The 27,910-nt window shown below is 39.7% G+C and overlaps 1 protein-coding gene across 7 annotated transcripts in view; it reads left to right on the top strand.

The window, feature by feature from the left end:
* Window positions 1-27,910, top strand: part of PATJ (PATJ crumbs cell polarity complex component) — a 436,090-nt gene that overhangs the window by 32,482 nt on the left and 375,698 nt on the right. For all 7 annotated transcript variants that reach the window (XM_054533770.2, XM_054533763.2, XM_054533772.2 and 4 more), the window contains 7 exons: window positions 155-211; window positions 315-481; window positions 3,562-3,756; window positions 6,582-6,721; window positions 8,731-8,926; window positions 12,520-12,648; window positions 24,970-25,188. In XM_054533770.2, the coding sequence (XP_054389745.1) occupies window positions 190-211; window positions 315-481; window positions 3,562-3,756; window positions 6,582-6,721; window positions 8,731-8,926; window positions 12,520-12,648; window positions 24,970-25,188 (1,068 nt within the window). In that variant the 5' untranslated portion in view covers window positions 155-189. The remainder of the gene's footprint in view (window positions 1-154; window positions 212-314; window positions 482-3,561; window positions 3,757-6,581; window positions 6,722-8,730; window positions 8,927-12,519; window positions 12,649-24,969; window positions 25,189-27,910) is intronic.

Below are 27,910 nucleotides of genomic sequence, written 5' to 3'. Positions count from 1 at the left end.
GTGTGTAGTGGCACCTCATTGTGGTTATAATTTTGAATTTCACTGAGTAGAGTCTTGATAAAGAATGTTCTTGAGGTTTTCCTTAATTTTTCTACAGGATTATAGCCATATACAGTTGAAACTCATCTTTTATGTTTTTAAATTTTTTCTTTAGGTGTCTTTAAGAGTGATTGAAGAGAATAATTCAAAATGCCTGAAAATCCTGCTACAGGTATACTATACTGGATATATTGTTCTGTAATTAAATTAATGATTTAAAAATGGAATCTCAGGTGGGGCTTAACTATTACTCTACTTATTCATCTTGACCCAAGATAAACTGCAGGTCCTGCAGGTACTTGATCGCCTGAAAATGAAATTGCAGGAGAAGGGTGACACGTCGCAGAACGAGAAGTTATCTATGTTTTATGAGACACTAAAGAGTCCTCTCTTCAACCAGATACTCACACTTCAGCAGTCCATCAAGCAACTGAAGGGGCAAGTAAGTTACCCATCAGAGTTTTACATTAATATATTATATTAATATATTCAAACCACAAAGAAAGAGGAGATAGACAAAGACAAATTATCTTTAAGGACTCAGTTCAGCAAAGAGACTGTATTGGGACCTGTAACCTATAACCTGTGGGTAGCATTGGCATAGATAATTTAAAAATGTCAATAATCAATTTTTTCTTTGGTAACTGGATGTGGTGGCGTGTACCGGTAGTCCCAGCAACTCAGGAGTCTGAGGTGGGAGGATTGCTTGAGCCCAGGAGTTCCAGGTTGCAGTGAGCTATGATCATGCCACTGCTCTCCAGCCTGGATGGCAGAGTTGAGACCCTGTCTCTCAAAAAAAAAAAAAAAAAAAATTGTATTTGGTTTTAGAATATGGTTTTTGTACTTATTGAAGTATGTAAAGGTCAGATGCTTTGAGAATTCTCAACATCTTCAAAACTATAAAATAGTGCTTAACTTAAATATATTTTCTTTTTATTTTGAGACAGGGTTTCTCTCTGTCACTGAGGCGGGAGTGCAGTGCTGTGATCCTAGCTCACTGCAGCCTTGACCTCCCAGGCTCAAGCAATGTTCCCACCTCAGCTTCCAGAGTAGCTGGGATAGGTGTGTGCCACCACAGTTGGGCTAATTTTTAAAAATTTTATAGAGACAGGGTCTCCCTATGTTGCCCAGGCTGATCTCAAACTATTGGCCTCAAGCAGTCCTCCTACCTCAGCCTTCCAAAGTGCTGGGATTATAGGCATGAGCCACCTTGCCCAGGCGTATTTTCTTTGAAGTCTTTTTTTTTTTTTTGTATTATTATTATTATTATTTTTTAGTAGAGACGGGGTTTCACCGTGTTAGCCAGGATGGTCTGTATCTCCTGACCTCGTGATCCGCCCGCCTCAGCCTCCCAAAGTGCTGGGATTATAGGCGTGAGCCACCTCGCCCGGCCGAAGTCTTTTATCTAACAAGAAGTGATCATGCCCTTATAGCACAATAGTCACACTTCTCTTAATTATCAAATATTTGTTGTCTTTCATGCATTTTCTGATTAGAAGTTCCTTGGAAGCAGCATACCTGGTATTTAAATATATAGTTGTGTTTCCTCTACTCATTTACCACACTATCTGGATTCTTCAGGCTCTAATACATCATTATTGAATAAGGGATACATATCACCTCTTCTTAGAGGGGTGCAAATTAGTAATTGTGGGATTATTTTTTTTTTGGTGCTGAGATCGAACCAGAAATTAATTGTTTTAACTGTCCTCTTGGATTCTTTGTTTTGGGGTCAGGGATGGCAAATTACTTTTAAATCACCTATTCTGGAAGCTGAACTTGAACAGTAGCTATACCATAGATGAAATTTGGGCAGAATTTAAAACATTATTGGAGCTAATTTAGCACAGTTAAGTGAAAATTTACAAAATTTGGGAAAAAAAATGGTTTTTGCTGATAAACTAAAATGCTTGCCCATTAAGTATTTTGTGAGTGATTTGTTTATAGCCAATTAAGGATTAAACTCTACATGTGTCTTTCTGTGAATTGCTTTCTTTAGACCAGAATTTGTACCCTAATTTTAGCACTGCCTATATTGATGTTTAGCTTTCTGTATTTCTCTTGGTCATAGAATATCACAATACTGAATGCTGTTGGTAGCAACTGAAATTGGCAAAGATCAGCAGAAATCTATCACACTTGTTGGACTAAGAGTGGATGTAACTACCCTATCCTAATAACAATTCTTTATATTTGTATAGTTTGGAGTTGTTATGTGCACAGTCATATTTTATGCATTGGACTGTATAATCCCTGTAGCCAGGGGTTTTTATTTTTTCTTTGAGGTTTTATTGACATTCATTCTTTTTTTTTTTTTTTTTTTTTTTTTTTTTTTGAGGCAGAGTCTTTGCCTGGGCTAGATTTCTAGTACAGTGGTGTGATTATAGATCATTGTAGCTTCAACCTCCTGGGCCCAAGCAATCCTCCCACTTCATCCTTGCAAGTAGTTGGGACTACAGGCATGTGACATCATGCCCAGCTAATTTTTGTATTTTTTGTTGAGACGAGAGTCTCACTATGTTGCCCAGGCTGGTCTTGAACTCCTGGCCTGAAGCAGTCTTCCCACCTTGATCTCCCAAAGTGCTGGGATTACAGGTGTGAGCCATCACACCTGGCCTAACATTTATTCTTTTTTTTTTTGAGACAGAGTCTCGCTCTGTCATCCAGGCTGAATGCAGTGGTGCAATCTTGGCTCACTGTAGCCTCCACCTGCGGGATTCAAGCAATTCTCCTGCATCAGCCTCCCAAGTAACTTGGAATTACAAGTGTGCACCACCATGCCCGGCTAATTTTTGTATTTTTGATAGAGATGGGGTTTCACCACTGACATTTATTCTTAATGTTACCTTTATTCTACTGTTTTGGCAGTTGTATCAGCCAATGATATTTTAAATTATGTTCACCATAATTACATGATTCTCCTCTTTCTATCAATGTTTAAGTGGCTCCGTGACTCACTTACTGCTAATCTTGAGTAAGTTACTTAACCCCTGTGTGCCTCGGTTTTTAGGCTCACAAAATGGGATAAGGATACCTCATTAGATTGTTGTAAGAATTAAATGATAATACCTGCAATCATGCTGGTATAGTACTTACTCATAGCAAGCACTCAATAAGTACAGTTATTATCGTTATATACTACCTGTGGATCTTTTGTTGCTCCCCACGTGGAAATGCACAGATAAATGGAAAAAGGTTTAGTGCCTTACACTGTTATGTGACTGGATGCATCTGTATATGTGAAGTGTAATAAGATGTCAGTGTACATGCTGTTAACTTGGAGTAGTGGTAGAAGGCAGGAAATAAGAACAAATTTTAAGCTATTAAACATTTTGTGTAATACTAAATTAAAAAAATTTTTAGCCTTGTGAATACACAGATTGATCTATCTTTACCTTATTTCTTTCCTATGTATATATTTAATGTGCAAATTATCCACGTAATGGTCAAAATATATTTAATAAATAGAAACAATTTTTCTATAGATTTCTGTTGATGATTCTTTTTTTTTCTCTCTAACAGCTCAACCATATACCCTCAGATTGTTCAGCCAACTTTGATTTTTCTAGGAAAGGTTTGTTAGTGTTCACAGATGGTTCCATTACTAATGGAAATGTCCACAGGCCCTCTAATAACTCGACTGTATCTGGGTTATTTCCATGGACTCCGAAGGTGGGAAATGAAGACTTTAACTCAGTCATTCAACAGATGGCTCAGGTAAAGTTGTATCTTCTCATGGAAATATTTAGCTTCATTTCTCCTGTTTTAGTTTTACAAAGGAGCTTATACTCATTCTTTTTGCTGTAAAATGTGTTAGTATGTATTTTGCTTGCTTGTATTTTTATATTGTTAGGAGAAACTGACACCATTTTCTAACCTGTGTGTTGGAAAATTTATTGACTTAAAATTACATAAGGAAAGTATCCATGTATGTGGAAAGGAGAGTTTTTTTAAAAAAATTAACATTTATTTTTTGAGATAAGTTCTTGCTAAGAAGAGTTTTTAGACAATGACTAATTGAACACATCTCTATTCTTGTTAAAATAAGATTTTTGGCCGGGTGCAGTGGTTCACACCTATAATTGCATCACTTTCTGAGGCCGAGGAGGGTGGATCACTGGAGGTCAGGAGTTTGAGACTAGCCCGGCCAACATGGCAAAACCCTGTCTCTACTAAAGATAAAAAAATTAGCTGGGCGTGGTGGTGGGCACCTGTAATCCCAGATAGTTGGGAGGCTGAGGCAGGAGAATCGCTTGAACCCCGGAGGTGGAGGTTGCAGTGAGCCGAGATTGCACCACTGTACTCCAGCCTGGGTGACACCCCATAATTAATGGAAATTAGAACTAATGTAATTTGGAAAATCTAGAAAACATTTGGAAGGATAATCTGGTTGTAGCCCCTAATACCTATTAAAAATTAAATAATAAACAATTAAAATTTTGGACATGTTAGTTTTATGTATGTTCACCTCAACCTTCAAGTGCCATTAAAAATGAAATGAGGTTTGAATGTGGTAGCTTATATCTATAATCTTTGGGAGGCAGAGGCAGGAGGATTGCTTGAAGCCAGGAGTTCAAGACCAGCCTGGGTAACGTAGGGAGACCCCCATCTCTACAAAAATAAAAATAAAAATATAGTCAGGCATGGTGGCACTCACCTGTAGCTCCAGGTACCTGGAAGGCTGACGTTGGCAGATCACTTGAGCCCAGAAATTCAAAGCTGTAGTGAGCTATGATCGCACCACTGTACTCCAGCCTGGGTGACAGAGCCAAGACCTGTCTCTTAAAAAATAAATAAATAAATAGACAAACTTAAGTTGCAGTGTTAAATAGAATCTGTTTAAGGTGTGATAATTAAATAATATTCTGGTCCTAGTTTTTGACTTTATAGTTCTATCCCTTTCTTTCTTTCCTTTTCTTTTTCTTTTTTTTCTTTTTTTTTTCAGATGGAGTTTTGCTCTGTTGCCCAGGCTGGAGTGCAGTGGCGCAATCTTGGCTCACTGCAACCTCCACCTCCTGGGTTCAAGCAATTCTCCTGCCTCAGCCTCCCGAGTAGCTGGGACTACAGGCGCGTGTCACCACACCTGGCTAGTTTTTGTATTTTTAGTAGAGACAGGGTTTCACCATGTTGGCCATGATAGTCTCTCCTGACCTCGTGATCCTCCCGCCTTGGCCTCCCAAAGTGCTGGGATTACAGGCATGAGCCATTGCGCCGGGCCAGTTCTATCTCTTTCATCTGACTAGTAATTATTTTTATGTGGTGCTTTTTTTAGTTGATTACATTTATGAAGTTCTCATGTTATAAGTGCAGTTACTAACTAAAGCAATAAAATACCTGGCTGTCACAAGAACAGTTCTACCTGTTCTTACAGGCAGAACCCATGTAAATGGTGGCCTTTTCAGAGTCTTTTGAATTCACCTAATAAATAGAATATCAATTGGGCTGGGCATGGTGGCTCACGCCTGTAATCCCAGCACTTTGGGAGGCTGATGTGGGCAGATCACGAGGTCAGGAGATCGAGACCATCCTGGCTAACACGGTGAAACCCCGTCTCTACTAAAAATACAAAAAAATTAGCCAAGTGTGGTGGCTGGCGCCTGTAGTCCTAGCTACTTGGGAGGCTGAGGCAGGAGAATGGCGTGAACCCGGGAGGCGGAGCTTGCAGTGAGCCGAGATTGCGCCACCGCACTCCAGCCTGGGCGACAGAGTGAGACTCCATCTCAAAAAATAAATAAATAAATAAATAAATAAAAAATAAATAGATATCAATTAACCAACAATAGAATTAAAAACGGAGCCCTGTAAAATGCAGCTGGTTCTGACAGGCTAAATACTGGCATTTTTGATATATCTAATTTATTTTCCTCATTTAAAAATATATTTTGCGGCTGGGCACTGTGGCTCACATCTGTAATCCCAGCAATTTGGGAGGCTGAGGCAGGTGGATCGCTTGAGCTCAGGAGTTTGAGACCAGCCTGGGCAACATGGTGAAACCCCGTCTCTATAAAAAATACAAAAATTTGCCAGGCATGGTGGTGCATGCCTATAGTCCCAGCTACCCAGGAGACTGAGGCAGGAGGATCGCTTGAGCCCAGAAGACGGAGGTTGAAGTGAGCCAAGATCACGCCACTGCACTCTACCCTGGGCAACAGAGCGAGACCCTGTCTCAAAGAAAAAAAAATGTACTTTGCATCGAGAGAATTTAAGGAAATTCAATGTAAAAAAGTAATTCAGAATTTACTATGGGAAAAGGCATTTTTCTCAGGAGTTTCCCATCCAGCTTGGGATTCATCTCATAATGTGAATGAAGTGTGAAAGTACCTCTGATTCCCTGAGGTTGCAGAACACTGCACACACTCTCTCTTATGTTCTACTGAAATAATCAAGTGAGAGGATTTCCAGAAATAATTTATTACTGAAATGCTGAGTTTATGTGGTTCTTAGGGGAAGCAGCTTTTATGCTAAGCAATTTCAGTTCTGCAGACAGAGTATGTTGGCTAAATGTACACCATTGACTTTTTTTTTTAATGCTCCTTCATTAGGGCCGGCAAATTGAATATATAGATATAGAACGGCCTTCAACTGGAGGCCTTGGATTCAGTGTGGTGGCCCTCAGAAGTCAAAATCTGGGAAAAGTTGATATCTTCGTGAAGGATGTCCAGCCAGGGAGTGTAGCAGACAGGTGAGGAAGCTGTTTATTTTCATTTTGCTAATTGTTTCCTGATAATTCTGAAAACTATTATAAAGAGAGTGAAAAACTAGTAATAAAAACAGTAACAGTAACAGCTAACATTTTTGCTTTAGTTTTTGCTATGCATTTGTCAGGCCTTTTGTGAATATCCTCCTATAACCCATGGCAGCAGTTCCATTATATAGGTATCATCATTCCGTTCTGTAGATGAGAAAGCTGAGATTCAGAGGTTCAGTGGTCAACCTATAGCCACAGAGCTGTTAATGCTGGAGCCATGACGTGATTCCAAGACCGTCTGACTGCAAAGCTAGTGTGCTATTTCCCTCTGTTACAATTGAACATGATATTTTAGCTATGGACTGATCAGTATGATAGGAATATTGAAGTTCTCATTCTGCATATTATATTGTTTATTATTCTTAAGATTATAACAACATTTGGTGGTCATGTTACTCTGCCTGATTTATTATGCTTATTGTCAATTAAGAGGTCCCTCAAGTCTATGTTATCTCCCATGTTTGCATTTGCTTTTATTTTTTAAGGGGTATTTGCAACCCTTTTATTTTGTCTCTGTTCGATTTCCAGTCTTTGGTTTATTATTCATTTAATAAGTATGCTGTTCCAATGCACGTGTTAGAATAATAGCAGCAATGGTAGTATATTATTATAAAATTCTTAGTTGATAATACATTTTTGAATTCACATTCTCCGTTCATGGAGAATTAATTCTAGTCTCCCCAACTCAGATTTCAAACATAATGAGTTTCCGTGACTTTGCATCTTTGTTCTGCCATCTAATGCAGCATTTCTTCAAGAACTGTAGTGAGAATGGGTAAACAGGAAGAGGAAGAATATCTGGTGTTTGGGAGATAATCAAATACAGTAAACCAGGACAGAGTAAATCCTAGGCTATCTTTAGGATGCACTTTAACATAAGAAGTTCAAGCCTGTGCTTCAGAATCTGACTCTTGATAAGATGCTAGGCTTGTCTAGGCTTCAGTTCCTTAATATGTAAAATTTACTAAGTACTTTAAAAGGTGATTGTGAGGATTATGTGAGATAATGCACGTAAAGTACTCAACATAGTACCTGACTCATGATAAGTGCTCAGTAAATACTATTTTTCTTTAGAGATTTTGCTAATTTCTTTTAAAAAGAGTCCTTCTTACCCTGGCTAGCAGTTGGGAGATTGGTGCTTGGGAGAGATTAAAAGGGCTCAGATTGGCCAAGCTCAGTGTCTCATGGCTGTAATCCCAGCACTTTGGGAGTTCAAGATCAGCCTGGGTAACATGGCAAAACCCCATCTCTACAAAAAATACAAAAATTAGCTGGGCGTGGTAGTCCACACCTGTAGTCTCAGCTACTTGTGAGACTGAGGTGGGAGAATCTCCTGAGCCTGGGAGGCTGAGGCTGCAGTGAGCTGTGATTGTACCATTGCACTCCAGCCTGGGCAAATAGGAGTGAGACCATGCCTTAAAAAAAAAAAAAAAAAAAGCTCAGATATAAATTTGGAAATAATCTCTATGAATTTTCAAGGAGGGTTTGGCCTCTATTGATAAATATTGGACAAGTAGACAGTGAAGATGGGGTGAGAGGAGGTTATTGGTGTAGTTGAGAATATTGTTACCCCAGTGTGGTATGGGTAGAGATCAGATTGGAAGGGGTTCGGGAGGTTTGGGTTCATGCAGTAATGGAGGCAGTGTCGGTACTTGCAAAACCTTGGCAGTGGGGTCCTATCAATTGTTTTTGTTTATTTTTCTAGGCAGATGGCTTTTAAAGTGTGTCCATGTGTTTAAGGATGCACTACCAAATTAGGTAATTAGTTGATAACTTTTGTGAAAAACACTCTGAAGAGCTCTGTTATATAATTAAATAATTAATTTGATAAATGTACTAAGTAAAGTAGTACCATAGGTAACAAACTGCTTAACTTGAATAATAGATTTTTAAAAATCAGGTTATTAGATCACTTAAAAAATTTCTTTTCTTACATGATTAAGGGATCAAAGATTAAAGGAAAATGATCAAATATTGGCCATTAATCACACGCCATTGGATCAGAACATTTCCCATCAGCAAGCAATTGCATTATTACAACAAACCACTGGATCTTTGCGACTGATTGTGGCCAGGGAACCAGTCCACACAAAAAGCAGTACTTCTAGCAGCCTAATTGATACAACTCTGCCTGAAACAGTGAGTTGCAAATTTGAAAAAATACTTAATTTTGAATAATGCCATTGATTGTAAGAAGTGTAAAGACATTTAGAAGGTGTCATTTTACTTTACTTTTCTTTTTTTTTTTGAGATGGAGTTTCGCTCTTGTTGCCCAGGCTGGAGTGCAGTGGCCAGATCTTGGCTCACTGCAACCTCCACCTCTTGGAATCAAGTGATTCTCCTGCCTCAGCCTCCTGAGTAGCTGGGACTACAGGCGCCCACCATCACACTTGGCTATTTCTTTTGTATTTTTAGTAGAGACAGGGTTTCATCATGTTGGCCAGGCTGGTCTCGAACTCCTGCCCTCAGGTGATCCACCTGCCTTGGCCTCTCAAAGTGCTAGGATTACAGGCATGAGCCACTGTGCCTGGCCCATTTTACTTTTCATAGTTAAAAAAGATGATCATATCTCTGAATGCAGCATTAGCATATTTAAACAAGATGTTTCATGAAGGTCTTTTTTTTTTTTTGTCTTTTCAATGTCCTGTGGGTCTCTTTAAGATTATTATTTAATATGGAGGCCAAATTGAAGTATTAGGTGTAATTTATTTAGTGATGGAGAGTCTTGTATTCCTTGGTGATGTAGCCAATTAATTGAGAGTTTTTATTAGAGATTTACTGTTGAGTGTTTAAGATTTGATTATTTGAAAAATATTATTTTTGAAAATTATAAGGGGATTTATGACCAGATTATTGATATTGCAAAATTATAGCAGGCTTTTTTTCATGTAAAGATACATACTGAACAATTTGAAAGAATAAAAGTATATGTCTCTTTTGGGAACCCTTGAACTTGCTTGTTAACGTTTTACAGATTTTGGCTTGCATCGTCAGAATACAGGCTAATAAATCTTATTTTCTTATAACACTAAGTGCTAGCTGATTTATTTAATTTTTTTTCATTGGGACAAAAGAAAAAATAAGACTGTCTCGGTACAATACAAGGTCACAACAAAAATTAATGTATAGGCATTTTCCCTGTTGTAATCAGCAATATTTATACAGCATAATTTACATAATAAATACAGTGAATACAGTGAGGAATTGTTTAACGTATAAAGAACAAGGGCTTTGGAGTCAGGCTTGGATGCATTCAAGTCCATTTCTCCCATATCCTAGTGATGTCACACCAGTCAGATTCCTTTACCTCATACCTTCCTTTGAAGGTATGATGTCTAGTTCTCAGAGATGTTGTGAGGCTTGAATGAGAAGGCATGTGAAGAACTAAGCACTGTGCCTGTTGCTGCATATACGTTCTCTGAATATTGGCTGCTATCAGCTGGTATTGTTAGGCATATTATTTTAGCAAACATTATTGTTTCCCATATAGTAGATGTTCTAGACATGAATTTATTAAACAATCCCAATATTGCTTTTTTTTTTTTTTTTTTTTTTTTGAGATGGAGTCTTGCTTTGTCAGCCAAGCTGGAGTGCAGGGTGTGATCTCAGCTCACTGCAACCTCCACCTCCTGGGTTCAAGTGATTCTCCTGCCTCAGCCTCCTAAGTAGCTGGGATTTACAGGCACGTGCCAACACACCCAGCTAATTTTTTTGTACTTTTATTGGAGATGGGGTTTCACCATGTTGGCCAGGCTAGTCTCGAACTCCTGACCTCATGATCTGCCCACCTCGGCTTCCAAAAGTACTGGGATTACAGGCTTGAGTTACTGCACCCGGCCCTCCAATAATGCTTTTTATTTAAGACTACATAGTAACTTCGCAATTTAGCATAATGGAAAAACTGTATGGGTATGGTGGCTCACACCTGTAATCCCAGCACTTTGGGAGGCCTAAGTAGGAGGGTCGTTTGAGGCCAGGAGTTTGAGACCAGCCTGGGGAACATAGTCAAACCCCACCTCTATGGCCAGGCACAGTGGCTCGTGCCTGTAATCCCAGCACTTTGGGAGGCCGAGGTGGGTGGATCACCTGAGGTCAGGAGTTCGAGACCAGCCTGGTCAACATGATGAAACCCTGTCTCTACTAAAAATACAAAAACTAGCCGAGCATGGTGGCTCATGCTTGTAATCCCAGCTGGTTGGGAGGCTGAGGCAGGAGAATTGGTTGAACCTGGCAGGCGGAGGTTGCAGTGAGCTAAGATTATGCCACTGCACTCCTGTCTGGGTGACAGAGTGAGACTCTGTCTCAAAAAAAAAAAAAACAAAAAAAAAAACCCCATCTCTACAAAGGATAAAAAAATTAGCTGGGCATGGCCAGGCACTTTGGCTCACGCCTGTAGTCCCAGGACTTTGGGAGGCCAAGACAGGCGGATCATGAGGTCAGGAGATTGAGACCATCCTGGCTAACACGGTGAAACCCCGTCTCTACTAAAAATACAAAAAATTAGCTGGGCGTGGTGGCGGGCACCTGTAGTCCCAGCTACTCGGGAGGCTGAGGCAGGAGAATGGTATGAAACCGGGAGGTGGAGCTTGCAGTGAGCTGAGATCACACCACTGCACTCCAGCCTGGGCGATAGAGCAAGACTCCATCTCAAAAAAAAAAAAAAAAAATTAGCTGGGCGTGGTGGTACACGCCTGTAGTCCCAGCTATTTGGGAGCCTGAGGCTGGAGGATGAGGCTGATCCCAGGAGTTTGAGGCTGACATGAGCTCTGATCATGCACTGCACTCTAACTTGGGTAACAGAGTGAGACCTTGTCTCAAAAGGAAAGAAAGAAAGAAAAACTAAGTAATGAGTATGCCCTAATGATCTTGAGAGGGAGGATATTGTTCTGCAGTTGGATTATGTGAAGTAATGCACATTTCTCATAGAAACCTGCTAGTTAGAGGGGAAACGCTTATGTCTTTTAGTCTGATTTGTATAGTCCTATTGCTGATATCTTCACTGGGGCCTACCTGTCCTCTCCCTCATAAGAGTCTCCTAAATTAGTCTCTCCACTTTGTGTCCTACCACCATTAGATTCTTCACAGATGAATTTGCTTAAACCACTACTTTGGTCCTGTCATTTCTCTTCTAAACCTTTAACTATTTCCACTTGATTACCCAGTTAAATCCAACCTTTGACCGTATCTTTCATCCATTGTGTTATCTGGCCTAGCTTTGCCCTTATATTTTCTTTTTGCTTGAATGTCTTCCTTTGTAGTGCAACTTAAATGCCCCTTTTCCTTGAAGTTTTCTGTAATTCTTCATTGGTTTTGACTTCATATGCTCCCCTCCCTGTAAAAAATCTTTATAATATTTTGTGATTCTCTTTCAAGCAGACACGTATTTACTGGTCCCTACTATGTGCTGGGCACTGTGCTGGATATCCGGCGTAGAGTAAGGAATGAGAAATGTTTCCTGTGCTCTTAGGGCTAGTGCCTTATGATGCAATATTCTGCCTCGTATTTTAATTATTTGTGTTTTAGTTTCTCTCTACTGGATTATAAGATCCCTACGGTCAGGGACCATATGATTATCTCTGTCTGTATATCTTAGCCTGTAGAACATTGCCTTGATTAATTGTATGAATGTTCAATTTGTTGCACATCTGTTACTTTGGTAATGATTGTATTGGAAAGCTAAGAACCTGTGTGTATTACTGATACTGCGAGTCTTATTTGCCATTAATTTGTAGGTTTGTTGGGGCCATGTTGAAGAGGTTGAGCTCATTAATGATGGCTCCGGACTAGGTTTTGGAATAGTTGGAGGAAAAACAAGTGGCGTGGTTGTGAGGACTATAGTTCCTGGAGGATTAGCAGATCGAGTAAGTCAACCTTCCTTGTTATCATTTTGGTTTTATAAAATTTAAGTTGTATGAATTGAAATGTAATTTTACAACGTGAGTTACCAGGATATATGACTTAATAACTAGAATTTAAGTATAGCTTAAAAATGATTTATTCTGTAAGTATTATTAGTATACACTCAGTCTTATTTTCAACAGTTCCTAAATCAACATTTTTGGGGTTTGTTTTGCTTATAATTGACAGGCTTCATGATTACATCAGAGGACAATTTTTTTTATTGAAAAGCGTTGTTAATGAATATTGCATTTTGAACATCTGTATTATTCTCCTCTAGTGTGTCTTTCAATGACCTAAATGTTAAAATCAGAAGATACAGTGATTATAAACATTTGTCCCAATATTATACATGGTAAATTTCACTTGAATTAAAATTTATGGTCTTATAAGTTAAATGACTACCTTTCATTGTTTAGCAGTGTTTAAACTGAAAGTGGGCTATTAAAAAAATTAACAACTGTTTCTGCTTAATTTTATATTGAAGAAATGTTAATTGCTACATTTAGTTTTTAGAAATTAGTTTAGAAATTTGACTCTGAAGCCACTTAATAATAAGCCCATATTATATAGAATAGGCGTGATAAATCAGAAATAACTTTAGTTATTCCCATAATCAGAATGATATGTAAAATTTCACTGATTATTGCCCAGTTACATATAAATTTATCCCTTCTGATAGACATACATAAGTAAAAATGAACTTGCCATGCAAATGCAGCTTCAAGGCAAGTTCCTTGGCTCTTCATTTCTGATCATGATTGCTTCACCTTATGCAGCTTGTGGAGCCACTGATGTTCCTATCATCATTTCAGCTCCTAGGAGTATTTATTTAGAACAGCAGTTGTCAAAGTTTGGTCTGTGGGCCTCTGGAGGGCTCTGAGAGCCTTGCAGGTGGTGTATGAGATCCAAACAGCTTTTACAATAATACCACAATGTTATTATCCCTTTCACCCTGCTAACATTTGTACTGATGATACAAAAGCAGCTGCAGGCTAAAACTGCTGGTGCCTTGGTGCAAAACAAGGCAGTGGCCACAAACTGTTATAGTAATCATTGCATTATTTTCTGCCATGTGCTTGCAACAAAAAAGAAAAAAAATGCCATTTTACTTGAAGATTTTTAAGATGCAGTAAAATGATTAATTTTAGTAAATTTTGACCATTTAATGCATGTCTTTTGAATATTGTCAAAATGGGAAGTACCACGTAGCATTCTTGCTATGTACTGAAGTATGATGGTTGTCTTAAGGAAAGTCATTTGCAAGATGAATCTGCTCCTTTTTTTTTTCTTTTTTTTGAGATGGAGTCTCGCTGTGTTGCCTAGGCTGGAGGGCAGTGGTGTGATCTCAGCTCACTGCAAGCTCCACCTCCCAGGTTCATGCCATTCTCCTGCCTCAGCCTCCCGAGTAGGTGGGATTACAGGTGCCTGCCACCATGCCCAGCTAATTTTTTGTATTTTTAGTAAAGACGGGGTTTCACCGTGTTAGCCAGGATGGTCTCGATCTCCTGACCTCATGATCTGCCCGCCCCAGCCTCCCAAAGTGCTGGGATTACAGGCGTGAGCCACCGTGCCCAGCCAAATCTGCTACTTTTTTATGTGGAACACATTTTTATTTTTATAAAAATAACTGCAGAAAAATTATGTTTATCCAGACTTGGGTATTTGGAAGGTGTTTTCTTGAGAATGGATGATGTGAGCCTGTTATTTCAAGGAAAACAACTGACACTGTTTGTTAGCAACAATAAAATTTGAGCTTAAGCAAAAATTAGAATTTTGGAAAATTTGTATTTTACCATAAGCGTGACATTTCCCTAATATTTAAAAGCTTTCCTAAGGCTGGGCATGGTGACTCATGCCTGTAATCCCAGCACTTTGGGAAGCCAAGGTGGGAGGATCTCTTGAGCCCAGGAGTTCGATACCAGCCTGTGCAATATGGCAAAACCCTGTCTCTACAAAAGACACAAAAGTTAGCTGGGCATGGTGCTACTTGGGAGGCTGAGGTGGGAGGAGATGGAGGCTGCTTTGAGCCGAGATTGTGGCACTGAACTCCATCCAGCCTGGGCGACAGAGTAAGACCCTGTCTCAAGAAAAAAAATAAAAAGAAAAGAAAAGAAAGGCATTTCTGATTAGATTGTTGATTGATATTAACCAATATGATTGTCTTGATATTATATGATGAAATACGTCAGTATTTGGAAGGTCTGCATAACTGTGAATCGATATTTTCTTTTCTTCCTTTTTTCTTTTCTTTTTTTTTGAGCATAGTCTTGCTCTGTTGCCTAGGCTAGAGTGCAGTGGCGTGATCCCATCTCACTGTAGCCTTGACCTCCCAGGCTCAAGCAGTCATCCTACCTCAGTCTCCCGAGTAGTTGGTACTACAGGCATGTACCACCATGCTAGCCTAATTTATTTTTATTTTTATTTTTTTGAGACAGGGTCTCACTCTGTCACCCAGGCTGGAGTGCAGTGGTGCGATCTTGGCTGACTGCAGCCTCTGCCTCTGGGGCTCAAGTGATCCCCCCACCTCAGCTTCTGGAGTAGCTGAGACTACAGACACAGGCCACCATGCCTGGCTAATTTTTGTATTTTTTGTAGAGACGGGGTTTCACCATGTTGCCCAGGCAGATTTCAAATTCCTGAGCTCAAGTGATCCTCCCACCTTGGCCTCCCAAAGTGCTGGAATTACAGGTGTAAGCCATTGCACCCGCCCGGCCTTATTTTTATTTTTTGTAGAGACAGTCTCGCTTTGTTTCCAAGGCTGGTCTCGAACTCCTGGCTTGAAGCGATCTTCCTGCTTAGGCCTTCCAAAGTGCTGGGATTATAGGTGTGAGCCGCCATACCCAGCCTCAATATTTTCTGAAGACCAATATGTGATATGACAAAATAATATGTAGCTAAAAGATCCTTTCGAAAATCAAGATAGATCAGTGGATTTTAATAAAATAGTGTCTGAAAGTTTGTTGATATGGTTCCAGATTCTACATTGTAACTGTATAAGAAACCACCACTTGCCAAGTTTTGATGTGTTATCAAAGAATAGGCTGAAAGGACTATTATAATACCCCTCCCCTTTCCAACTATATATCTGATTGAGGCCAGATATTATTCATATACTTCATCCGAAACAGTATATTGTAACATATTGAATGCAGAAGCAGATGAGTCCAGCTGTTTTCTTTTAAGCCAGATATTAAAGAGATTTGTAAAAATATTAAACAGTCCCACTCTTACTAATATATATATAGAGAGAGAGATGGAGTCTTGCTCTGTTGCCCAGGCTGGAGTGCAGTGGTGCAATCTTGGCTCACCACAACCTCTGCCTCCCAGGTTCAAGCGATTCTCCTACCTCAGGCTCCTGAATAGCTGGGACTACAGGCATGTGCCACCATGCCTGGCTAATTTTTGCATTTTTAGTAGAGATGGGGTTTCACTATGTTGGCCAGGCTGGTTTCGAACTCCTGACCTCCTGATCCACCTGCCTCGGCCTCCCAAAGTGCTAGGATTACAGGTGTAAGCCATCACGCCTGGCCAATATTTTTTGTTTTGGAAAATATAGCTCTTTTAAAAATATATAGACATTAATATACATAAATATTGATAAAAATTAACATTAAATATTAAATATTTTAAAAATTCCTCAGTACCAATTTTTGCATATGTATACATTTGTGAATTCATTTTTACCAGATTTCTCCAGAGAAACAGAACCAATAGGATATGATATGTGTGTGATTATTTTAAAAAAGATATTATTTTAAAAAATTGGCTCATGCCATGGTGGGGGCTGGCAAGTCCAAAATTTGTAGGGAAGGCCAGGAGGCTGGAAACCCAGACAAGAGTTGATGTCGTAGTCTTGTGTTTGAGATCTATAGGGCAGGCTGGCAGAATGTCTCAGGAAGCTCTGTTACATTCTTGAGGCAGAATTTCTTCTCTAGGAAATCTCAGTTTTTGCTTGTGAATTCTTCAACTGATTGGATGAGGCTCACCTACATCATTGAGGGTAATCTTCCTTTACTTAAAATCAACTGCGTGTATATGCTAATCACATTTACAAAATGCCTTTGCAGCAACATCTAGATTAGTGTTTGATCAAAACAGTCAGCACCACATCCCAGCTAAGATGACACATGTAATTTAACTGTTATACCATCCATTACCACAATCAAGATAATGAGCGTGTTCATTACCCCCAGCAGATTCCTGTACTACTTTGTAATTCCTGTCTCTCCATCCTTAATAATTTTTAAGAATGTAAAGGAGTTCTGTCTTTATCCATTTAGTGTTGCTATAAGGAAATATCTGAGGATGGGTAATTTAAAATAGGTTTATTTAGCTTACAGTTCTGCTGGCTGGAAAATTGGGCATCTGGGGAAAACCTCAGGCTGCTTCCATGGTGGAAGGTGAAGGAGAGCCAGTGTGTGCAGAGATCACGTGGGCAGCGAGGAAGTGGTGGGTGGGGGGCAACTCTCTTTTTAACAATCAGAGTGAGAACTCACTGCACTAAGTAAACTCACTGCAGAGAACTCAGAGCAAGAACTCACTGCACCAAGCCATTCATGAGGGATTCACCCCCATGACCCAAACACCTCCCATTGGGCCCCACCTCCAACAATGGGGATGAGATTTCAACATGAGGTTTGAGGGGGACAAACATCCAAACTGTAGCAAGTTCTGAGACCAGAATGTTTGAGAATGTTCATTTTATAGACCTTTAAAACACATCTGTGGCTGGGTGCAGTGGCTCATGCCTGTAATCGCAACACTTTGGGAGGCCGAGCCGGGTGGATCACTTGAGGTCAGGAGTTCAAGACCAGCCTGGCCAACATGGTGAAACCCCATCTCTACTAAAAATACAAAAAATTAGCCAGGTGTGGAGGTGCATGCCCATAATCCCAGCTACTCAGGAGGCTGAGGCACGAGAATTGCTTGAACCTGGGAGGCAGAGGTTGCAGTGAGCCAAGATCATGCCACAGCACTCCAGCCTGGGCGACAGAGCAAGACTTTCTCAAAACAAACAAACAAAAACCACACACATCTGTGGCACAACACAATATTCTTTAAGGATTCTTAAAAATTTTATAATCTGGAAATAATAAAATATTGCAGAAAATTTTGGGATGCCTTTCTTTGTATTCCCTCCCTCCTCCTGCCTCTGCCTTAGCAATTTTAATAGGTTTGTTTGTTGGAGTGGCATTTTTTTTTCCAAAATGCAAAGTGGAGTGGTTATTGTGAACAACAAAGGGTCAAGTAAATTTAAACAAAATCCAATAGGTTTCTTTACTGTAAGAACTTTCTGAGCTTTTAAAGTACTAACATGCTTTATGAATTTTCACAAGAATAAGATGTGCAGAGTTTCCCAGATTAATCCCATTAAGGCATTGTTGGAAAAAGCCCAGGTCTGATTTTCACCCTTTACTGGAAGGGATCCTCACTATTTCAGATCATCAAAGAGGAGGTAGAGGGTATGCTTGTCATAGGGTCATAAGTGCTCAAAGAGAAGCAAGTACTTATGCTAGACATTGTTATCTGCTTAATGTACATTATTCTCATGTAACCTTCAAAACACTCTTAGAAGTTTTATTCCCAAATTATAGATATGGAAACCATTAAGAAATTGTCCAAGGTTACAGCAGCTAGGTGAGCCACAAAGTCAGGACTGAGCCCATATCTGTTTGATTCTGAAGTCTGAGCGTTGTTGTTTGAATTTATCCAAAGTTAATCCTAGTGTTTTCCTTTTCCTGATATACACCTGTGCACAATTGTTCACATCCATCAACAGGGAGTAGCCAGCTCTAGGAACAACAGAGCTATTGTCTCTTCTAGAGCATATGGTAAGGCCTAGCCGTAGGGGACAGAGCAGTATTCACTTCTCCTTTCCTCTCATGTCAGCTGATGGCAGATAAAATCTCTTCAGCCTTCTTGCTATAACCAACTTATCTCCTTCCTCAGCCTGGCCCCATTTGTTGCTTATTACCAGTCAATGTTATGCTTGCTATAACTCATGAAATGACTTAAGCTGCAGCACCCTCAGGCCCTAGGCTATGGCACAAGATGTGGTATATGCCTTCCCTATTATCTACCTTTGGAGAAATTCTTCTCAGCACAACTACATCCAAATTAGCCTCTGAAAGGAAAGAGCATAGGATTATAGTGTGTGAGCTTTAGAATCAGACAGATGAAGACTTGAATTCTGGATCCACCTCTCACCCTGGGCAATTGACTTCTTGGCTTAATTCTATGTTTCTAAAATGGTCCCCAAGACCACCAGATTTGATGACTTGCTAGGAGGATTCATAGGACTCAGCATACAGTTACACCCACAGCTATATTTATTACAGTGAAAGAATACAAAGCAAAATCAACATGGAAAAGGTGCATGAGGTGGAGACTGGAGGAAACCAGGCACAAGCTTCCACAAGTCCTCTCCCCATGGAGTCATATAGGACACACTTAAGTCTTCCAGTGGTGAATTATGACCACACATCTGACATGTCTGCCATGGAAGCCCATCAGAGACTCTGCACAGGGTTGTTACTGGATGCTGGTCACATAGGCACACACTGTGTAGCATATACCGAAGTCCTAGACTTGCAGAAGAATGCAAGTGTTCAGCAGAGACTACACTTTAGGCACCTAGAGCCATTTTTACCAGGGAATGGTGAGAACCCTCACAGAATCTAAGCTCCCAGGTGTTAGCCAAGGGCTAACCTTGTGAGAAGGCCTTTCCAAGGAAAGTAGTCTGCCGTTAACACTTTTTTTTTTTATTTTTTGTCAGGAGATAATTTTGCTTGCCTTAAATAAAAGGCTGTGTGAAAATTCAATGTTAATCAGTGTAACATGCTTAGCACAATGCCTCTTAGTTCCCAAAATGCTTGTAACCCACTGAGAGAGAAATGTGTTCTCATTTTGCTTAAGAAGGATCTGAGACTTAGGGAGGATAAACAACTGACCTTTGGCCATACACTTTGTCCAAAGTAGAGCTAAGATTTGAACTTGAGTGCATCTGACTCCAAAGCCCTTACTTGTCTTTCTGTTGTGTCCTGCTGCTAATGATGTAAAAGAAATGAAGTAGAAAATGGCATTTATTTACTTAAAAAAATTGATTTATAGGAATCTTTTAAGAAACATTTGTTGAGATCTAGTTACAATGTCCAATCAGTTAATATAATCGGGCCAATTCCATGGATAGAGAAATTATATGATATTAAAAGGGTAGCTAAAAGGCATATCTCCCTGTAAGCCTCAGAGCCTCTCCAAAATTCACAGTGCTTGAAACACTCACCTTGAGAACATTTTATCAGTTGTGGCAAGAGTTAAACATTTTTTGGGGAGGTACTTTTTGTTTTGTTTTGTGTGACATTGATAACGGGCAGTGTAAAACCCTTGAAGTGCAGAAACCTCTTTCATGTGGTCTGGGGAAGTTCTAGGGCAGTCAGGTATACCGGAATACCTCGTTGTCTTCAGAACACAGCCTATTTAAAGGTTGTCATAAATTATTGACATTTTGGTATGAAGCAGTTATAATATGAGTCTACTGACTACCCAGTAACCTAATACTAGGAAGGAATGGAACCAAGCAAGGGTTTGAGGGTGGATGTGAACTTTGAGAGACTTTCAGTGTAGAGTAAGGAAGGCCCAGCTTGAGGTCACTAAATGGTTGGTTAGTCCCAAGCAATTTTGCTTCGAGTGATTATATGAACAGATATTTTCTTTATATTTAAAAATCAGTTAATGAGTGCTCTGGGAATTTGAGTAGGATATGATAGTTTCTTTAATTCCTTTAGGGAAAGAGTGTATTTTATTTTGTAAAGTTACCCTTTTCTATCAATGGCATGTTGCCTTTTGATCGAAGACCAATAATAAAACTGGCCTGGAATCAAACATAGTTATGATTTCATTTTCTGAGTTTTGGAAGTATTTGGTGCCTTTTTTTTTCCTTTTTTTTTTTTTTTTAAATAGAGACAGAGTCTTGCTCTGTCACTTAGGCTAGAGTGCAGTGGTGCAATCCTAGCTCACTGCAGCCTCCAACTCCTGACTTCAAGCAGTCCTCCCAAAGTGCTGGGATTACAGGCATGAGCCACGGTACCTGGATTCATTTTTTAGTTTTTGAAGAAACAAATTTGATTTCTTCTTTTGTAGCTCATATCTGAATTCCTATAGGTTTAAATTTTTTTTTTTTAATTATCATCCACAACAGCGTATCAGAGAAGTTAAAATGCAAAGTAATGTGAGTTTTTTTTTAGCCTAAAGTTGCTACTTTTTTTTTTTTTTTTTTTTTCTGAGACAGGGTCTTGCTCTGTTGCTCAGGCTGGAGTGCAGTGGTATGATTTTGGCTCACTGCATCCTCCACCTCCCAGGTATAAGTCTTGTGCCTCAGTCTCCCATGTAGCTGGGATCACAGGCGCTCACCACCATGCCCAGCTAATTTTTGCGTTTTTAGTAGATATGGGGTTTCACCATGTTGGCCAGGCTGGTTTGGCGACAGAGTGAGACTCCGTCTCAAACAAAAACAAAAACAAAAACTCCTGACCTCAGGTGATCTGCCCGCCTCGGCCTTCCAAAGTGCTGGGATTACAGGTGTACATTCACTGTAAGTGTGTGATACCCTGTTGCTTCAGCTGTTTTAATTTTTCTGCCTTTCACACTATCTTTGCCAATATGCGTAATTTTTTTCTCTTTTGAAAGAATCTATGGATTAATAAAACTTTTATATGTGAATGTTTGATTAGCATGCTATGTACTTGAATCTTGGCATAGCTATTTATTGGTTTTCATTGATTGATGATTTCTGTTAAAGAGCAAAAGGGACTTTATGCCTTTTAGTTTTCTCACACAGAAGACAGGTTATGGAAGGAGAATGTTGATCAGAAAATATCAATAAAATGCAGACTGTGGCTGCTGGACTTAGACAAGGTAGCTGTCATTTTGGTATCTTTCTATCAATCTCACTAATGACTATTTTTGTACTTACGAATTCTTCAGAACACCTGCTTTTCTGTAGGAAGAAAATGTTTGACTTTCAGTGACAGATGCAAATTATAGACATCATTTTAAATTAAGAGTTGAAGTAAAATAGAAGAAAAATAATGCCTTGGAAGTGACTAAAAATATACTTTATGATAAAATGCCCTTCTTTGGCCAAGCCAAGTATGAAAACACTTATTAGACATATATATTTTTTAATTTTTTGATCAGTGCATAATTCTGTTGAAGAATAGTTTGATTTACAGAGGCAACTTTACCCTTATTTTTCATCAGGACCACTGACTTTCTCTTAAGTAGTTGCTTATTTTGTTTCAAGTCTGTTGCATGCATGAAAACAGAATATCAGATTATCACTATTAAAGTAGAAATCCAGCAATTCTTCATTCCTTTTTTCATAACAATGTCCTCCTTGCCTCTGTTTCTGTTTTCTAAGTCTTTCCAGATGTTTCTGAATTACATTGCATTTCCGCTGCACCACTTGTCTACACTTCCAGTCCCTTCTAGTGGCTTCTGCAGCATTTACAACAAAGCACAGAGCTTTGTACGTATTATTTCAATCTAAAGCATTCCTTCATTTAGGTTCCTGTAAAAGTGGAGAAAAGGAAGGATGGAGAATAGACTTCTCAGTCTAAGAGTTTTTTTAAAAACTTCTTCCTTCAGAATATCATCTTTAGCTTGCAGTGGTGCTACCTGGAACTAGGAATTTGAAGCTCAGAACCGGATTAACCCAATAGTCATTGCTCTGTTCTCAAGCTTTCTCTCCATGTTGCAGGATATCTATTTTTCATCTTCATTGCATTCAAACCTTTTGAGAGTTATAGGCAGTTTCTTGGAGAATAGGAAAGCAATAAATTTACTATCTACTAGCAGCCTTTGCATGTAGGAGATTGACTTGCTACAGTAATGTTACTCTGGAGATACTGAAGTATAAGGCAAATAACTGAATGAGAATAGTCTTCAGTGAGCAACTTGGATTCAGCTTTGGTTCAACCTTTTTATCAGCTTTGTGACCTTGGTCAAGTCAGTCAAACTTTTTGTATCTCAATTTTCTCATTTGAAAGTTGTCCTTCTCTAAGTGAGATGGTACATGAAAGTGATTTTGAACCTGTAAGGTGCTCTGCGTGTATAAGTTTAAATAAAGCCAGCTGTGTTAAGATTGTGGTATCTTTAATACACTATAATAAAGTGAATTCAGAATTTATGACTAAACAAATTTAGGAAAAATTTTGTAAAAATTAGCTGTTTCAAAAATTTCTCAAAGAAGGGAACTGATGAACACTTTGAACAGATACTCATTTTGATAAATTATTATTTACCTTCTGTGTATGAAATATACATACATATAAAAGAATGTATATAATACCTGTACACATTTTAAATGATAACTAAAACAATAATTATTTGCAAGACCAACCTGGGCAACAGAGTGGGTCTCTATCTCAACAAAGCAAAACAATAATTACCAGTGTATAATACATACCACCTAGCTTAAGAAATATAACATTATGTATCTTTTCTTTCAACTCATCTGGAATCTTGACTTATTTATTTATTTATTTTGTTTTTGTGAGATAGAGTCTTGCTCTGTCGCCCAAGCTGGAGTGCAGTGGCGTGATCTTTGCTCACTGCAACCTCCGCCTCCCAGGTTCAAGTGATTCGCGTGCCTCAGCCTCTCGAGTAGTTGAGATTACAGGCGTATGCCATCACACCTGGCTAATTTTTATATTTTTAGTAGAGATGGAGTTTCTCCATGTTGGCCAGGCTGGTCTCCAACTCCTGGCCTCAAGTGATCCACCCACCTTGGCCTCCCAAAGTGCTGGGATTACAGGGGTGAGCCACTGTGCTGGCAGAATCATGACTAAATACCTCCTATGTGCCAATGACCCGCAAGGTGTTTTTTTGTTTGTTTGTTTTACCTCTCCTCAGCTCCCAAATTTAAATGCATAGTCTGGATTTCTCTACTGAACTTCAGATTTGTGTATCTGGCTGTATACCTGTTACCTCCACTTGAATGTCTAATAGGTATCTAAGACAACAGCTCTGAAACTGAACTCCTGATTTCCACCTCACCCATCTGTACCTCTGTAGTCTTCATCTCAGTTCATGGCAACTCTATCTTTCTAGTTGCTCAGGCTAAAAATGGAGTTTTGACTCCTTTTTCCTCCCTCACAGCCCATATAGGAGCTATCTGCAGATCCTATTGACAGTTTATTAAAAATATATCTTGGCCGGGCACAGTGGCTCACGTCTGTAATCCCAGCACTTTGAGAGGCCGAGGCGGGTGGATCAAGAGGTCAGGAGTTTGAGATCAGCCTGACATAGTGAAACCCAGTCTCTACTAAAAATACAAAAATTAGCCAAGCATGGTGGTGCGCGCCTGTAATCCCAGCTACTCAGGAGGCTGAGGCAGGAGAATTGCTTGAACCTGGGAGGCGGAGGTTGCAGTGAGCCGAGATCGCGTCATTGCACTCCAGCCTGGGCGACAGAGTGAGATTCTGACTCAAAACAAAACGAAACAAAAAACTATCTATCTATCTATCTATCTATCTATCTATCTATCTATCTATCTAGAATCTCACTTCTGAACACCCCAACTGTGAACCACACCCAAGCTATTGTGGATTATTGCTAAGGCCTCCCAACTCGTATCTTTGCTGCTGTCGTTTCCTCTTCTGTAGTTTATTTTAAGCACAGAAGCTTGAATTATGTTGTTAAAGTCAGTCAGGTAATGTCACTCCTCTGTTTCAAAACTCTGCTCGATGCCTTCTCTTCCCAATCATGCAAAGAAGATGCCCTATACTGTCTGACTCCATTAACTCTCCCATCTCTTAGACTACTCTTCTTTTTCCTCATTTCCTTATAGCCGCACTGGCATCTTTCTATTCCTCAAACATGTCACTGAGGATGTTGGTTTTGAAGTTCCCAGCTTTATGCTGGAGGCTTCTGTTCTGACTTTTCCTTCTTGAGGTCCTGGCCTTTCTGTCCTCTTCCTTGCACACGTGGCCATTAACACCCAACTCTAGGCCATTAGGCATGAGCTTATACCCTCAAGCAAAGGCCTTTTTTAGAATACTGATTGCTTTTCTCATTTTGAGCCATTCCTTTGTGTTCTACATGAAATTCCTTTACTCTCACCATTTCAGCCAGTTATTAACAGTATTCCATTTTATTCAGCATTTTAGGTGGCTTCTTTGTCAGCCATTTTGCCAGAGCTGAAAGTCTGATGAATTGTTATTAACCAGTGAAGTTACAGCATTGATTTCTCAAAATAATTTTGTCTTTTTCTTGGATTGAAGGATGGAAGACTCCAGACAGGGGACCACATCTTGAAGATTGGTGGCACAAACGTGCAGGGAATGACCAGTGAGCAAGTTGCACAAGTTCTAAGGAACTGTGGGAATTCAGTCAGGATGCTCGTTGCTAGAGATCCAGCTGGTGACATTTCAGTCACCCCTCCTGCCCCTGCCGCCTTACCTGTTGCCCTGCCTACTGTAGCCAGCAAGGGCCCTGGTTCTGTGAGTATACATATCATTCTTTCATCTTAAACCAAAGCCTGGGTGTGACACACTGTAAGATAAGAAATTCTTTCAACTTGAAGCACCACATTGGTGTGAGTTGCGCGCTCACTAGTGAAACAGGAAAAAAAAAACTCATTTGGAGACATTAGACATGTTGGTTTTCTGTTTCGCTGTTTCTCAGGGTTAAGTCATTCAGCCTCCCTGAGCGTCAGTGACTTATTTATAAATTGAAGAATACTTGCCTTGTCTATTTCATTGGGCTGGTGAGGAGAACAGGTGGTGGAGGGAAAACTGTAAACACTAGCCGATGTGTGAGAATTATCACTGGTAGCCACAGGCTGGTTAAAGGGAATGGATATCAATAATATTTATTATACTAATTATTTTAATTATGTAATAATAATAGTTATTATTTTTAATTATCAAGCACCTGGAATTGCTCAGGTCATCTGAAATCTTCACAGTAATTCTGCCAGATAGGCCTTATTATACATTTAATAGATGAGGAAAATAAAGTCAAACATCATGTTAAAGACCTTATAGGGAGTAAGTTGCAAAACTGGAATTTGAATTCACATCTTTCTGGTCCATTCCAAACTCCTTCCCACTATCTCAACACGGGCTTTTAATGAAGACATAATAAAATAAAAGCAAAGAAATAGGTTTTTTGTTTGTTTTGTTTTGTTTTTGAGATGGAGTTTCACTCTTGTTGCCCAGGCTGGAGTGCAGTGGCACTATCTCGGCTCACTGCAACCTCCACCTCCCAGATTCAAGCGGTTCTCCTGCCTCAGCCTCCTGAGTAGCTGGGATTACAGGCATGCACCACCATGCCTGGCTAATTTTGTATTTTTAGTAGAGATGGCGTTTCTCCATGTTGGTCAGGCTGGTCTCGAACTCCCGACCTCAGGTGATCCGCCCACCTTGGTCTCCCAAAGTGCTGGGATTACAGGCGTGAGCCACCATGCCTGACCAGAAATAAGTTTTGAAGGGAGGGTCCAGGAGGAAGAGGAAAGAAAAGAGAAATGGGCCGGATGCGGTGGCTTATGCCTCTAATGCCAGCACTTTGGGAGGCCAAGGTGGGTGGATCACCTGAGGTCAGGAGTTCAAGACAAGCCTGGCCAAGATGGCAAAACCCAATCTCTACTAAAAATACAAAAATTAGCCAGATGTGGCGCACATCTGTAGTCCCAGCTACTCAGGAGGCTGAGGCTGGAGAATCATGTCAACCGAGGAGGCAGAGGTTGCAGTGAGCTGAGATTGCACCACTGCACTCCAGCCTGGGCAACAGGGCAAGACTCTGTTAAAATAAAATAAAATAAAATAAAATAAAATAAATAAAATAAAATAAAATAAAATAAAATAAAATATAAATAAAATAAAATATAAAAATAAACAAACAGACAAAAAAAAAAAAAACCCGAAACAAAAACAAAAGGAAAGAGAAATGATTATGGTGGAAAAGGGTGGAAGGCCACTGATTATCATCACCTGATATGTCATTCTGTGTATTCTGGGAAGTTGTTGCCTTTCTCTACTTGGAACTGTATGAGTGGAAGTTTTCTATCTGAAATATCAGAACCTTTAAAAAGTTTCTCCAGCCAGGCTTGGTGGCTCACGCCTGTAATCCCAGCACTTTGGGAGGCTGAGGTGGGTGGATCACATGAGGCCAGGAGTTCAAGACCAGCCTGGCCAACATGGTGAAACCTGACTCTACTAAAAATACAAAGGTTAGCCAGGAGTGGTGGCACACACTTGTAATTCCAGCTACTCAGGAGGCTGAGGCAGGAGAATCACTTGAACCCGGGAGGTGGAGGCTGCAGTGAGCCGAGATCCTGCCACTGCACTCCAGCCTGGGTGACAGAGTGAGACTCTCTCTCAAAAAAAAAAAAAGTTTCTCCAAATTGTGGTTACATTTTCTTTTTACTCCATTACTCTAGTTCCCTGGAGCCTTCTACTTTGTAGTGAGAGACAAATGTAGATATGTGATAAGTGGAAACTTGATCCAATCAATTATTTACTTTCTCATGTTAATGTTTTGAATTAAAAGCTAAGTATTATGTATTTAGACACCTTACTCCTTTACAGAAGTGTTTAAAAGACGAGTATTGAAAGTAAGTCTTAGGACCAGATGCAGTAGCTCATACCTGTAGTCCCAGCTACTTGGGAGGCTGAAGGGGGAGGATTGCTTGAGGCCAGGAGTTTGAGGTTGCAATAAGCTGTGATTGCTCCATTGCACTCCTGCCTGGGTGACAGAGCAAGATCCTGTCTCTGAAAAAAAAACAAAAAACAAACAAACAAAAAAAAACAAGAAGAAGAAAATAAAATAAGTTTTAGGTCAATATTTTTATATTACTGAACAATAATTAGTCTTACGTTTTGTTTCTAAATTTTTCTTTATGTTCGTAGTTCTTTCAGATACAAATATAGCCTTTTTTCTAAGTGGTTATATTAGCTTTCTATTGTTGTATAACAAATTTACTGGTTTAAAACAATATCCTTTGTTAGTTCATAGTTAGTTTACAGTTCTGTAGGTCAGAATTCAGGGTGGGCTTGGCTGGGCTCTCTGCTTAGCTTCTTCTTCTTCTTCTTTTTTTTTTTTTTTTTTGAGACAGAGTCTTGCTCTGTTGCCCAGGTCAGAGTACAGTGGCGTGATCTCGGCTCACTGCAACCTCTGCCTCCTGGATTCAAGCGATTCTCTCGTATCAGCCTCTGGAGTAGC

Source organism: Pongo abelii, chromosome 1 (assembly GCF_028885655.2).
Source record: "Pongo abelii isolate AG06213 chromosome 1, NHGRI_mPonAbe1-v2.0_pri, whole genome shotgun sequence".
Taxonomy (NCBI): Eukaryota; Metazoa; Chordata; class Mammalia; order Primates; family Hominidae; genus Pongo; species Pongo abelii.
The sequence above is the reverse complement of the archived record's forward strand: the minus strand, read 5'-3'. Positions and strand labels throughout refer to the sequence as shown.